Source organism: Nerophis ophidion, linkage group LG02 (genome assembly GCF_033978795.1).
Source record: "Nerophis ophidion isolate RoL-2023_Sa linkage group LG02, RoL_Noph_v1.0, whole genome shotgun sequence".
Classification (NCBI taxonomy): domain Eukaryota; kingdom Metazoa; phylum Chordata; class Actinopteri; order Syngnathiformes; family Syngnathidae; genus Nerophis; species Nerophis ophidion.
Window position 1 is genome coordinate 78,050,708 of NC_084612.1, and position 15,893 is coordinate 78,066,600.

Below are 15,893 nucleotides of genomic sequence, written 5' to 3' on the forward strand. Positions count from 1 at the left end.
CGTGGGATGAGTTTGCTCAGTTTAAAAATGAGTCAACATTTTTGAATGAAATAAACTGCTGTTCTAAATGTGTCCACTTGATGTCACAATAACAATTATTTGTATCTTTGTATATTATGCTACATATGTAAAAATTACTCAAGCAAAATGAGCAAACGCCATAAATAACATCCTCTATCCTGATTTTGGTTCAATTCCCACCTAGTACCAACCTCGTCACGTCCGTTGTGTCCTGAGCAAGACACTTCACCCTTGCTCCTGATGGGTGCTGGTTGGCGCCTTGCATGGCAGCTCCCTCCATCAGTGTGTGAATGTGTGTGTGAATGGGTAAATGTGGAAGTAATGTCAAAGCGCTTTGAGTACCTTGAAGGTAGAAAAGCGCTATACAAGTACAACCCATTTATCATTTATCATTTATTTTGACATTTTCTTTTTATCTTGATTGCAAATGAACACCATTGAGTTGACCGATGAACATTATCATTTATTCAGAAAGTAAAAATAACAACAAATAAAGACAGAATACTATTAACCGCAACATATCGCCCCTTACGAAAATGGTGAGAAACAGCTTCGCTCTGGAGAGGGTGAGAAAACTAAAATCAGTCCATGCCTGGGCCCCTGGAGAGGGAGTCCAGACTGAGGCAAAGTAAAAACAACCTCATAGCCATAGCACACATTAACATGTGTGTCAGACGCAACCAGCCACTTCTACACACAGCTACAAAAGTAAAACCAAAACAAAAAATGGCCTATCATTCACAATCCTTATGTAAGACAAGCAAATGTATGTTTTTCTGTTTCTTGTGCAGTCTAACCAGTTAATAAAAGTTTCTCTATTATGTCTATAAAGTGCTGTAAAAACATTCAAACACCTCCATCAAGGTTGTATGTACTTAGGGTGTAACTACTGACGGAGATAGATATCTACATATATCCATATTCAAGAGCTATTTCTTTCTATAGTCATATTTTAAATAGCTAGTGGTTTCCATTTGTACTCTTTCTATTTTTTAATCTCATGTCCATGGTGCACTTGGCTTTAGGAACGTGAGGAGGAGGGATACTCCTTTTCCTTATCTCATCCTGTCTCAAGCTAAAGTAGATCAATAGACATGTGTATTCGTTCTGGAGGGTGCGGGCTATTGGCATATGGAAGAACACAGCACTTCCGTACTGTTTTCAGATCAACCTGGCGAGGCGATTTGAATGTGTTGTTTTTAGGTTGGTCCCTCCAAAGCTTTGGAATAAATTGCAAAATACCTATTCTGTTCTGGGTGATCATTTAAACTCAGTTTATGTGTCATTAAAGAACTTGGGATTGACCAGTACCTTAAATTCCCTGGCTTGGAGGAACATCTGGTCCAAACGCAACAGTACTTAGTGTATGTACTTAGGGTGTAAGTACATAGTGTATGTACTTAGGATGTAAGTACACAGTGTATGTACTTAGGATGTAAGTACATAGTGTATGTTCTTAGGATGTAAGTACATAGTGTATGTGCTTAGGGTGTAAGTACATAGTGTATGTGCTTAGGGTGTAAGTACATAGTGTATGTGCTTAGGGTGTAAGTACATAGTGTATGTACTTAGGGTGTAAGTACATAGTGTATGTGCTTAGGGTGTAAGTACATAGTGTATGTACTTAGGGTGTAAGTACATAGTGTATGTGCTTAGGGTGTAAGTACATAGTGTGTGTGCTTAGGGTGTAAGTACATAGTGTATGTGCTTAGGGTGTAAGTACATAAGTACACAGTGTATGTAGTGGCGAGGCATGTGTTTTCAGTTTGGTAGGTGTTTGTGCAAGGGCAGCGTGGTCTACATGTGACATGTTGCACACCTTTCTGTCAACATACCCTGGACATACAGCGTGGACGCAGTATCATCCTCCATTAAGTGCCACATCGTTCATGCATCCACGAGTGGCCCCCACTGTTTGCCTCGGGGCTTCATGAAATGGCCACAGGCTTCGCCGAATTAATGGCTTTCTCACTTGCAGAATTAATCGCTTCCCCGCCAAGCAGGGGTTGAGGCCTTGGGCTTTGATACACGGTGGCCAAGAAGGCTGCTACACCTTGCGGGTGGGGAGCGCCGATAGTGATTGAGACATGCAATCAGCCCCACAGCGCGGGGCAGGCGGTGGGGGGTGGTGGTGGGGGGGTCACTCCGCTAATACGCCTGTCTCTTTGTCAAACCCACCCCAACGCGACCCCTCCTGCTTGCAGGGTTCCTACGGGTGCTTAGAAACCTTGTAAACGCTTGGGTTTTAATGTTGTGTTTTCAAGGTTTGGAAAAGGCTGGCATTTTGAAGTGAAGTGCTTGGAAATGCTTGGAAGTGTCCATCATGTCTCAGCAGTCTGACCCCGTAGGCTAATGAGAACAAAAAAGAAATAACTGTCCGTCATGCTGGGAGGTTGTCCTGTTAATGAACATTGGATGGGAAAATGACAAATCCAACAATGTATTTTTTGCTCCATTATTTCGGTTGTCTACTTCAGTGTTTTTCAACCTTTTTTAAGCCTAGGCGCATTTTTTTCTTAGAAAAAATGCGGAGGCACACCACCAGCAGAAATCATAAAAAAACGAAACTCGGTTGACTGTAAAAAGTTGTTGCTGCAATTGTTGGATATGAAATTAAAGCATAAGCAGGCATGCATGACTATAGCTCTTGTCTCAAAGAAGGTGTACTGTCATCACCTGTCACATCACACCCTGACTTAGTTGCACTTTTTTGCTGTTTTCCCGTTTGTAGTGTTTTACTTCTTGTCTTGCGCTCCTGTTTTGGTGGCTTTTCCTGTTTTGTTTGTATGTTCCTGTAGCAGTTTCATGTCTTTGAGCGATATTCCCCCGCACCTGCTTTGTTTTAGCAATCAAGAATATTTCAGTTGTTGCTATCTTTTTTTTGTGTGGACATTGTTGATTGTCATGTCATGTAGGGATGTACTTTGTGGACGCTGTCTCTGCTCCACACGGTGTAAGTCTTTGCTGTCGTCCAGTACTCTGTTTTTGTTTACTTTGTAGCCAGTTCGGTTTTAGTTTAGCTCTGCATAGCCTTCCCTAAGCTTCAATGCCTTTTCTTAGGGGCACTCATCTTTTGTTTATTTTTGGTTTAAGCATTAGACACCTTTTTACCTGCACCCTGCCTCCCGCTGTTCCCGACATCTACAAAACAATGAGCTACCGGCTGCCACCTACTGATGTGGAAGAGTATTACACGGTTACTCTGCCGAGCTCGAGACAGCACCAACACTCAACAACAGCACATCATGTCCCACTCTCCCTTGTGGAGGGGGTCCGGTCCGATCCGGTGGCCATGTACTGCTCGCCTGTGTATCGGCTGGGGACATCTCTGCGCTGCTGATCCGCCTCCGCTTGGGATGGTTTCCTGCTGGCTCCGCTGTGAACGGGACTCTGGCTGCTGTGTTGGATCCGCTTTGGACTGGACTCTCGCGACTGTGTTGGATCCATTATGGATTGAACTTTCACAGTATCATGTTAGACCCGCTCGACATCCATTGCTTTCCTCCTCTCCAAGGTTCTCATAGTCATCATTGTCACCGACGTCCCACTGGGTGTGAGTTTTCCTTGCCCATATGTGGGCCTACCGAGGATGTGGTAGTGATTTGTGTTGTGGTTTGTGCAGCCCTTTGAGACACTAGGGACATTAGGGACATTAGGGACGGCGTGGCGCAGTGGGAGAGTGGCCGTGCGTAACCCGAGGGTCCCTGGTTCAAATCCCACCTAGTACCAACTTCGTCACGTCCGTTGTGTCCTGAGCAAGACACTTCGCCCTTGCTCCTGATGGGTGCTGGTTGGCGCCTTGCATGGCAGCTCCCTCCATCAGTGTGTGAATGTGTGTGTGAATGGGTAAATGTGGAAGTAGTGTCAAAGCGCTTTGAGTACCTTGAAGGTAGAAAAGCGCTATACAAGTACAACCCATTTATCATTTATTTATTTAGTGATTTAGGGCTATATAAGTAAACATTGATTGATTGATGGATTTGAAGACTATAATTACTGGTTTGCAAAATACATTTTTAACCCAAATAAGTGAAACTACATAATCTCCCACGGGACACCGGGCTGTATCTCACAGCACACTAGTGTGCCGCAGCACAGTGGTTGAAGAACACTGGTCTACTTACCTTGTCCGACTACGTCAGTGAAAGCAAACCAGTTACATTTTGTCGTTTTGCTTAATTGCATAAAAATTGGTTTCATTATTGGACTTGTTTGTACTGTGAAGGTCATGTAATGCATGATTTGTATTTGTAACCTTTTCCACAACTTAGAGCTGACTTAACATGAATGATTTTGGAGTTTTTCACTCAACAAGGTTGTGTGCATTTCTTGCTTTATTGTTTTCCTTGTCTGGCTACCTCAGTGAAAGCCAAACAAGTTCACTGATTAACGAACATGGGACGCCGTGGCGCGGTTGGGAGAGTGGCCGTGCCAGCAACCTGAGGGTTCCTGGTTCAATCCCCACCTTCTACCAACCTTGTCACGTTCATTGTGTCCTTGAGCAAGGCACGTCACCCTTGTCCCTGATGGGTGGTGGTTGGGGCCTTGCATGGCAGCACCCGCCATCAGTGTGTGAATGTGTGTGTGAATGTGGAAATAGTGTCAAAGCGCTTTGAATACCTTGAAGGTAGAAAAGCGCTACACAAGTATAACTTTTTGTCTTTTTGTTCATTTGTTATCATAACCACAGTTCTAAGGCTAGATGGGCTTAATGAAAGGTGACTGAGGTGTTGTGGAAAAAACTAAATATTTTTTTTTAATTTATTATCCTTACATTAATGTGAATCAGGTTTGTTAATATTGAGTGAAATTGAGTGTATTTATATCACATTATGCAGTTTACAAGCACAAATACGGTGTGAATCAATTCGTGCTGTTCCATGTCATTGAGTTCTGTAAGTAAGAAAAAGAAGAAGAAATGTGCAAAACAAGACAAATGGAGACACGTTTGCAAACTCCAATGACATTGAATAGTCACACTGCTTCATTTGTTTCATGATAACTGCTGCTTCAATGTTAGGCGAAGTTTTCATGAGACTTTCCCTATTATTCTTCCAGACAGCATTTGGAGACCTCAAACAGCAAGTCCATGGATTGATTCACACTGGTTTTCCCCTTTTGAAGTCTACTGGAAAGACTGGAGAATTGATCTTGAAAGTCCTTAAAAAGTGCTTGAGTTTGGCCGTGGAAAAGAAGCACGAAGCCTGTGCTGGGATGGATATGGTGATTGGCGCGTTGCCTCCGACGTTCCTTCCTAATCCGCCGCGTGATAACCTGCGGCGTGTACATGCACCGCGGGGGGGCCGGCGAGTCCACGCGCCCGCACCGTCTTCAGGGCTTTGGCTTCCATTAGCCCCGGGGTTTGGATTTGCTGGGTTGCCATGGTAACTGCCTGGGCTCAGATAACATTAGTTTAACCTCGTATTGTATGTAGCCGTTATCTTTTCTCTTTTGTGCTGTTCAAGCATATCGGCGCCACGAATCGACCGCCCCCGCTTCCAGCATTAAACGCAGCCTCCCCCTCCAAACAAAAAGTCTCTCGCTCGGCAGGCGCTTGACGGATGTTTGCAGAGCCCTGAAATTAATCTGTCAAACACCGGCAATTATCTCCCCCATCTCGCCGTGCTCAAACGCGGGCAATGTTTATGACGAGTAAACACTATCGAGGATTTAATTAACAGATCCCACCCTTGCATTGATCCATGTTGAAATATCAATTGAACTTGTGTATTTAATTAGTCTATATCTTCGGCCTTTGCGTCAGGGGGCCTGACGGAGCGTCTTTCTTCTGCAAATTCATCTTCATCAGCGCCAAGACTTCAACCGAACAATGCGTCAGAATCCGAGAAACACGTGGAAGTCATGATGCTGCACTTGGATGAAAAAGTGTATTATAAGTAGGACTGGGCGATATGGCCTTTTTTTAATATCGCAATATTTTTAGCCCATATCGCAATATATATTACGATATTTTGCCTTTGCCTTGAATGAACACTTGATGCATATAATGACAGCAGTATGATGATTCTATGTGTCTACATTCAAACATTCTTCTTCATACTGCATTCATATATGCTACTTTTAAACTTTCATGCAGAGAGGGAAATGACAACTAAGTCAACCGACCAAAAGTGTATTTATTAAAGTTATTAAGCTATGGCACAAACATTCAAGTCACTTCCAAAACATAAATTGCAAGATTGTCAGAGACCTTTTAAGTGTCAAATAAGATGAAAACTGCAAGCAGCGTTGGTCGGGTTCGCCTTTGGCTGCTGCCGCCGCTACTCAGTTTTTGTTTCATGTCTCTACGACATTCCTAACAGAAGTTACATGCAGTTTTGTCTGGGTTTTTTCCTAGGGGGGGCTAGAGCGCAATTTTTATTTTTAGGGTTTGGTTGTTTATTAGATGGCAATTTTCGCCAGTCCTGATGTGTGTGTAAAATTTGGGGAGTTTTGAAGCATGTTAAGGGGGTGAAATTACAGATCGGCGTTTCTGGATGTTGTTGATAAATGGCATTCGCTTTGCATAGTAGAGCTTTAACTTGCACTTTGAAGAATTTTAACGGGGTGAAATTACAGCTCAAAGAGGCAAAAATGACATTTTTTAGGAAAATTTGCGCAGTGGTTTTTTGAAGGCACGTAAAATCCAAACCGGAGCACTTATCAAAACTCTTTCAATGACTTTTAATCAGAAGGGTTCAATCCCTCTCCTGTGCGAGTTTGAAGCCGAAACGACAAACGCGCTCAGAGGAGCTAACGTTTGAAAAAAGGTGACGGGTGTTTACAAAAGTTTTATTTTGAAGGGGTAATTTTTAACTTCCTGTTGATTTTTGCTGAAGAATGTCTATATTAAAACGTAGGTCTAAGTGAGACCTGCATAGAAGTTTTAGTTTCAGGTCTCTCTGACTTTCCTACCGGAAGTTACAAGCAGTTTTGTCTGTGTTTTCTTCCTAGGAGCAGTTTTTTCTGTGTTTTGTTAAAAAATTGCGCTAGAGCGCATTTTTACAATTTGGGGTTTGTTTTTTTTCATTAAATCGCAATTTTTGCCAGTCCTGATGTGTGTGCCAAGTTTGGTGAGTTTTGAAGCATTTTAAGGGGGTCAAATTACAACTCAAAGAGGCAAAAATATAATTTTTTGCGAAAATTTTGCTTTGATTGAGTTCTTGCAAAATTTCCGTTAATTTTTGCCGTATAAAGTAAAATTATGAAATCTAGGTCTAAGTTAGCCCTACATAGAGGTTTTGGTTTCATGTCTCTACGACATTGCTAACAGAAGTTACAAGCAGTCTGTTTTTTTTTTCCTAGGGGGCGCTAGAGCGCATTTTTGAGTTTTGGGGTTTGGTTTTTTTATTAGACGGCAATTTTCGCCAGTTCTGATGAGTGTGTGAAATCTGGTGCGTTTTGAAGCATGTTCAGGGGGTCAAATTACAGTTCAAAGAGGTGGCGGAATAATAATAATAAAACGGACCATTTTTAATAGGGTCCGCAGGCCCATTGCAAAAGGACTACTTTGGAGTCCTTTTGCAATGGGCCCGCGGACCCTAATAATAGGAAATCACATAGGATTGGTCCTTCACTATGTGGTATGTTACTAAGGTTATGAAATTCTCTTCATTCTCTAGCGAGTGACTTTACAAATGATGCTACATATTAGCTGTAATGCTACTTTTTATAGCAACTCTTTTCCCCCACACTTGACAAATTACGGTTGTCTGTTGGACATATTCCCACTTGAAGCCAAACCACCGCCAGACGATGGAAACCCAGCTGTTTTTCTTGCGAATTAAGTCTTCCTTCATTTGCTACCAGCATCTTTCTCGCGTACGGCTACGTTAGCAGCTAACGTTAGCCACGCCGCTACCTCTCTGCTGGGCGAGGGCGTGTATGTGACGTATGACGTGACAGTTTGTGACGTATGTAAGTGTCAGGTTCAAACACTGTTGACATCTAATAAACAAGACAAAAAGGCAAGGAATCAAACAGAGACAGACTTAAATTTGGACTCAGATCTGAGGAGAGACATGGCCTCTGTACACCTTGCACAGTTCCTGCACCAAGCTCTGATGAAAAGGTTTTCGTCTCCTCTTTTATTTAGATATTCGATGTTTGCGCAACAACACATGTCAAAACAGGAATGGGGAGCATACACACAGTCACTGTTGAAGACAAAAGAAGACGATGCCTCGTCCTGGTCTCAGCTTCGGCAAAACAGGATTGGGGAGTAAATAAACAGTCACTGTTGTCGGTCACATTGAAGACAAAAGAAGACGATGCCTCGGGTCCGGGATCGTCCTGGTCTCAGCTTCGGCAAAACAGGATTGGGGAGTAAATAAACAGTCATTGTTTTTGGTCACATTGAAGACAAAAGAAGACGATGCCTCGGGCTTGGGCTCGTCCTGGTCTCAGCTTCGGCGGGTCTTTGAGGGCAAAAGAAAACCCCTCTTGTCGCATTCCAACGTACACAGCGGAATGCCCCAAGACTTTGCTTGGTTGAAGAAGGACAGCTCTCAACTACTCAATTAAATAAAAGAGATCTGAAAGTTTTTTGATAATTCACACACAATTTACACAATTTTTCTAACAGTAAGAATGTGCGCCTGCTTGTCTGTGAGAAGGAGACACGGGAAAGAGCAAGGAGAGCCTGAAGTGTACGCCCGCAGCTAAAAGCAACTGCGTGAGAACGTATATTCGAATATTACGATATAGTCATTTTCTATATCGCACAGAGACAAACCCGCGATATATCGTATATATCGATATATCGCCTAGCCCTAATTTCAAGCTGTAAATACTTAATGGAAGATCTTTCACTGGGATTGCAAAAAGACGGAACAAGAAAGAACAGCTTGAATACGCAACAAAATCGTGACTACCGCTGAGATGAAACCAAGGGCTCACTGAGTGTCCTATAACACAACAGAAATGATTGAAGAACATCTCTCTGGGCCTCTCCGGTGGCGTTGACTCCCTGGAAAGACGGAACACCAATGATTACAGAGGCCTGAACGGAAAGACGCGACATATCCCGTGTGTCTACTCCGTGAGATACTGGAAGCGTTGCAGAGTACCAAATATTTTAAGGTCTCTGGATCTGCAAAGCGGATATTAGCAAGTGGTTATGGATGAAGAAAGGAAGTCAAAGACCACCACGACCACCCATCAGGGCCTATTCTAGTTCGAAGTCACGGCTTTTGGATGGTTCAATCTTGGGGGTATTTTACCGGACTACTTTTGAAACCTGAGACTTAACATAAGAAAGTGGGACCTGCATCAACACAAGATCACTTTTGGTAAAGATGTCCGCAATATCTTCATATCCTCCCGCGGACATTAAAAAGTCTCTGGAGGTGTCTGGGGTTGGTCGGCCGGTACCACGAGTTCATCCCCAGAGAAGCCAACCTTGAAGCTCCCCTAAACCATCTAAAAAAGAAGGGTGCTTCCTAGCATTGGCATTCGAGTGTCTAAGTGGCCTTCAACTGCAAGACCCTGCTGTAGTCACTACCAGTTCTTGCACAGCGCCATCCACAGGTTAGGTTCCAGATCGACTGTGATACCAGTGCTGTGGGCCTGGGAGATGTACTGATGCAGTATATATATATTTATATAAGTGTTTTTGTCGATTTAGGAATTAAGTCTGTTTGTTACTAACTAAGGGTTCCTCATGTAGCAATTCCAGAGCATTGTTCTAGAACAAGGTAAATCCTGCACCCTCTTCAGGATTTTAGACCCATTTAAAGTTAACTTCAATCAATCAATCAAAGTTTATTTATATAGCCCTTAATCACAAGCGTCTCAAACGGCTGCAAAAGACACAACCATTTCTCGGCTCAGATCCCACATCAGGGCAAGAAAAAACTCAACCCAATGGGATATGATGAGAAACCTCCGAGGGGGACGCATATGTGGGGACCCCCCACTGGGCGATCAAAGCAATGGATGTGGAGTGGATCTAGTTAATAGTGTGAGAGTCCAGTCCATAGTGGATCTAGTTAATAGTGTGAGAGTCCAGTCCATAGCGGATCTAGTTAATAGTGTGAGAGTCCAGTCCATAGCGGATCTAGTTAATAGTGTGAGAGTCCAGTCCATGGTGGATCTAACATAATAGTGTGAGAACCCAGTCCATAGTGGATCTAACATAATAGTGAGAGTCCAGTCCATGGTGGATCTAACATAATAGTGTAAGTCCAGTCCATAGTAGATCTAACATAATAGTGTGAGAGTCCAGTCCATAGTGGATCTAACATAATAGTGAGAGTCCAGTCCATAGTTGATCTAACATAATAGTGAGAGAGTCCAGTCCATAGTGGATCTAACATAATAGTGTGAGAGTCCAGTCCATAGTGGATCTAACATAATAGTGTGAGAGTCCAGTCCATGGTGGATCTAACATAATAGTGTGAGAGTCCAGTCCATAGTGGATCTAACATAATCGTGTGAGAGTCCAGTCCATAGTGGATCTAACATAATAGTGTGAGAGTCCAGTCCATAGTGGATCTAACATAATAGTGTGAGAGTCCAGTCCATAGTGGATCTAACATAATAGTGTGAGAGTCCAGTCCATAGTGGATCTAACATAATAGTGTGAGAGTCCAGTCCATGGTGGATCTAACATAATAGTGTGAGAGTCCAGTCCATAGTGGATCTAACATAATCGTGTGAGAGTCCAGTCCATAGTGGATCTAACATAATAGTGTGAGAGTCCAGTCCATAGTGGATCTAACATAATTGTGTGAGAGTCCAGTCCATAGTGCATCTAACATAATAATGTGAGAGTCCAGTCCATAGTGGATTTAACATAATAGTGTGAGAGTCCAGTCCATAGTGGATCTGACATAATAGTGTGAGAGTCCAGTCCATTGTGGATCTAACATAAGAGTGAGAGTCCAGTCCATAGTGGATCTAACATAATAGTGTGAGAGTCCATAGTGAATCTAACATAATATTGTGAGAGTCCAATCCATGGTGGATCTAACATAATAGTGTGAGAGTCCAGTCCATAGTGGATCTAACATAATAGTGTGAGAGTCCATAGTGAATCTAACATAATATTGTGAGAGTCCAATCCATGGTGGATCTAACATAATAGTGGGAGAGTCCAGTCCATAGTGGATCTAACATAATCGTGTGAGAGTCCAGTCCATAGTGGATCTAACATAATAGTGTGAGAGTCCAGTCCATAGTTGATCTAACATAATAGTGTGAGAGTCCAGTCCATAGTGGATCTAACATAATAGTGTGAGAGTCCAGTCCATAGTGGATCTAACATAATAGTGTGAGAGTCCAGTCCATAGTGGATCCATTTATTAGTGTGTGAGTCCAGTCCATAGTGGATCTATTTATTAGTGTGAGAGTCCAGTCCATAGTGGGGCCAGCAGGAGATCATCCTGAGTGGAGACATCCCTAACTGATGTACAGATGAGTGGTCCACCCCAGGTCCCGACTTTGAACAGCTAGCGTGTCATCTGTGGTCACCCTTATAACCTCTCCACGAAGGAGAGGGCGGCAGAGCAGAAAAGATAGACGGCAGATCAACTGATCTAAAAGGGGGTCTATGTGAAGGCTAAGGTGTATAAATGACTTTTAAGATGCTATTTAAATGCTTCTACTGAGGTAGCATCTCTAACTGTTACTGCTAGAACATTCCAGAGTACTGGAACCCGAGTAGAAAACGATCTATAGCCTGCAGACTTTTTTGGGGCTCTGGGAATCATAAGCCGGAGTTCTTTGAAGGCAGATTTCTTGCCGAGACATATGGTACAATACAATCAGCAAGATAGGATGGAGCTAGACCGTGTAGTATTTGATACGTGAGTAGTCATAGTCATCATTGTCACCGACGTCCCACTGGGTGTGAGTTTTCCTTGCCCTGATGTGGGCTCCGAGCCGAGGATGTCGTAGTGGTTTGTGCAGCCCTTTGAGACACTAGTGATTTAGGGCTATATAAGTAAACATTGATTGATTGATTGATAGTACAAGTTGTAGCATGATGTGGTCCTGATCTAAGTGGAAGTGTGTTTGTTCAATTAAGTCCGGAATGTGTTAGCCTGATTGGGAAATGCTGACTTTGAGGTCAGTGTGAGGCTAGACTTGTGTGTCCTTAGGTCCAAATGGTCAGGCTAAAATTGGCAAAATGAATGTGTGCGCCCCCAAATAACAACACAATCAATAATACCGCTTCTCTCAGCAATATTGGCAAACATGGAAGACGTAGAGTCAAATATTGTGGACATTCTGGCCTGACGCACTCAGCTTGTCCTTTGTGTCGGGAGGCTTTACAGAGACTATATGTTCTCCAGCTGAGTTAATAAAAAAGTGTGTTATGATTCATAACCGCACTATTTGCTGAGCTCCCTGCCATAAATTTACATCTATTTTACCTTCTCGCCTTGACAGTGACGAGGAATGCGACAAAGCAGCCGCTGGTATACGAGAGTTCAGAACTGAAGCTTTCAAGTAAATTCAGGAATTTTCTATACCGCCGTTTTCAATTGGACCTGAGAGTATTTTGCAGGCTTGGGATTTTTTCTGTCTACAGCAGGGGTGTCAAGCGTACGGCCAGAGGGCTGGGCCGCGTGGTTAATGGCGAACAGGTTTTATCCGGCCCGCGGGGTGAGTTTGCTAGGTATGAAAATGAACCTGAAATTTTTGAATGAAACAGCTGTTCTAAATGTGTCCACTGGATGTCGCAATAGCAATTCTTTGTATCTCTGTAGATACACATGATGTTAGTGCATCAGTGGAGGAGAATGAGCAAACTACATAAATAACATACTCTCATTTGATTTTGATATTTTTTTCTTTATCTTGATGGATTGAAAATGAACATTAATGAGTTGACTGATGAACATAATCGCATAATTTATCCAGACAATATATATAACGGTGTGGGAGGGGTTAGTTCGTCTGCCTCCCAATAACAAGTTCCTGGGTTTGATCCTGCGCTCTGTGTGGAGTTTGCATGTCCTCCCCGTGACTGAGTGGGTTCCCTCCCACCTCCAAAGACATGCACCTGGGAATAAGCCCCTTCCTCCTCCAAAGACATGCACCTGGGGATAGGCCCCTCCCACAGCTAAAGACATACACCTGCGGATAGGCCCCTCCCACCTCCAAAGACATGCACCTAGGTATAGGCCCCTCCCACCTCCAAAGACATGCACCTGGGGATAGGCCCCTCCCACCTCCAAAGACATGCACCTGGGGATAGGCCCCTCCCACCTCTAAAGACATGCACCTGGGGATAGGCCCCTCCCACCTCCAAAGACATGCACCTGGGGATAGGCCCCTCCCACCTCCAAAGACATGCACCTGGGGATAGGCCCCTCCCACCTCTAAAGACATGCACCTGGGGATAGGCCCCTCCCACCTCCAAAGACATGCACCCGGGGATAGGCCCCTCCCACCTCCAAAGACATGCACCTGGGGATAGGCCCCTCCCACCTCCAAAGACATGCACCTGGGGATAGGCCCCTCCCACCTCCAAAGACATGCACCTCGAGATAGGCCCCTCCCACCTCCAAATACATGCACCTGGGATAGGCCCCTCCCACCTGCACCTGGGGATAGGTTGATTGGCAACACTAAATGGTCCCTAGTGTGTGAATGTTGGCCCCGTGATGAGGGGGCCACATGTAGTTTGGTATTACATTTAGAGGTGGATGGTCCACTAACAGGATTGTGTCTTCTCTGCACTTCTAGGGGAGGAGAACTCTCCAGGCTGGCTGTCTGGCGAGCACGAGGAGAAGACCACGGCTCCTTTTTGGTGTCCGCTGCTGGCCAGTCGCATGCCTGTGTTTGCCACCAAGTCCCCTGAGAGAAAGGCAAGTGGGCTATCTTGTTGCAGAGTGTCATCTTCCTCTTTTCAGCTCTCTGTCTAAAGGGCGCTCATTTAGTGCCTGTTTCTTTAAACCTTTACGCCCTATTGCAGGGGCGTCCAAAGTGTGGCCCCGGGGCCCGCAGCTCATTTGTTAAAAGCCCGCAGCACAGAATAATACAAATTATTAAAAAATAAAAACTTTAAAAAGTATCATAATACAAAACCCAGAAGCAGTGAAGTTGTCAGCTTGTGTAAATGCTAAATAAAAAATGAATACAACAAATCCTTTTCAACTTATATTCAATTAAATAGACAACAAAGACAAGATATTTCATCTTCACACTGACTAACTTTGTTCTTTTTTGCAAATAGTCATGAAGTTAGAATTTAATCATGAAGTTAGAATGTAATGGCAGCAACACATGTCAAAAAAGGCATTTTTACCAGTGTGTTACATGGCCTTTCCTTTGAACAACACTCAGTGCAGGTTTGGGAACTGAGGAGACACATTTTTGAAGTGGAACTCTTTCCCATTCTTGCTTGATGTACAGCTTAAGTTGTTCAACAGTCTCCTGCCTCATATTTTAGCCTCCACACATTTTCAATGTCTGGACTAAAGGCAGGCCAGTCTAGTACCTGCACTCTTTCACTATGAAGCCACGCTGTTGTAACACCTGGCTTGGCATTGTGTTGCTGAAATAAGCAGGGGCGTCCATGATAACAACATATGTTGCTCCAAAAGCTGTATGTACCTTTCAGCATGAATGGTGCAATTAATTCACATCAAATATTCCACTTTTACTTTTTTTTGGGTGGAAAATATTGCATGATTTGTGTTTTTACCCTAAAATGTATTTGACAAAAAGGGCATTAAACATAAAAATATTTTTGAGGTTTTTTTTTTTTGACTCATAGACACATAGTTGATCTACAAATTTAAGCATTGAAAAAAAAACTGAACATAAAAATGTTTCAATGTTATTTGTAACATTTTTATGCCTTCTGGGTCCCTCGGACCAAACTTGAGGGGAGCCCTAAAGTTAGAAAACATGTATGTATTGTATAAATATCAACGTGGCTCCAGGCATGCTTTGACATTTCAGCGTTTTGGTTCTCGGTGGAAAACATTTGGAGCACCTGCAAACAAATGCTGAGTCGTCATTCCACAACATTCTCAGCCTTTCTGAAACGTTGGCATCTTCCGGTGTGAGAAAGGTGTGAAATGATCCACCTGGGAGCGTGTCATACCTTCTTCCTGCCATCATGCTGTCCTCCATGCATCAGGAGCGTGTCATACCTTCTTCCTGCCATCACACTGTCCTCCATGCATCAGGAGCGTGTCATACCTTCTTCCTGCCATCACACTGTCCTCCATGCATCAGGAGCGTGTCATACCTTCTTCCTGCCATCACGCTGTCCTCCATGCATCAGGAGCGTGTCATACCTTCTTCCTGCCATCACACTGTCCTCCATGCATCAGGAGCGTGTCATACCTTCTTCCTGCCATCACACTGTCCTCCATGCATCAGGAGCGTGTCATACCTTCTTCCTGCCATCACACTGTCCTCCATGCATCAGGAGCGTGTCATACCTTCTTCCTGCCATCACGCTGTCCTCCATGCATCAGGAGCGTGTCATACCTTCTTCCTGCCATCACACTGTCCTCCATGCATCAGGAGCGTGTCATACCTTCTTCCTGCCATCACACTGTCCTCCATGCATCAGGAGCGTGTCATACCTTCTTCCTGCCATCACACTGTCCTCCATGCATCAGGAGTGTGTCATACCTTCTTCCTGCCATCACGCTGTCCTCCATGCATCAGGAGCGTGTCATACCTTCTTCCTGCCATCACACTGTCCTCCATGCATCAGGAGCGTGTCATACCTTCTTCCTGCCATCACACTGTCCTCCATGCATCAGGAGCGTGTCATACCTTCTTCCTGCCATCACACTGTCCTCCATGCATCAGGAGCGTGTCATACCTTCTTCCTGCCATCATGCTGTCCTCCATGCATCAGGAGCGTGTCATACCTTCTTCCTGCCATCACACTGTCCTCC

At 43.9% G+C, this 15,893-nt stretch overlaps 1 protein-coding gene across 4 annotated transcripts in view; it reads left to right on the top strand.

The window, feature by feature from the left end:
* Window positions 1–15,893, top strand: part of arhgef10la (Rho guanine nucleotide exchange factor (GEF) 10-like a) — a 254,732-nt gene that overhangs the window by 156,580 nt on the left and 82,259 nt on the right. For all 4 annotated transcript variants that reach the window (XM_061892200.1, XM_061892202.1, XM_061892203.1 and 1 more), the window contains one exon: window positions 13,717–13,838. In XM_061892200.1, the coding sequence (XP_061748184.1) occupies window positions 13,717–13,838 (122 nt within the window). The remainder of the gene's footprint in view (window positions 1–13,716; window positions 13,839–15,893) is intronic.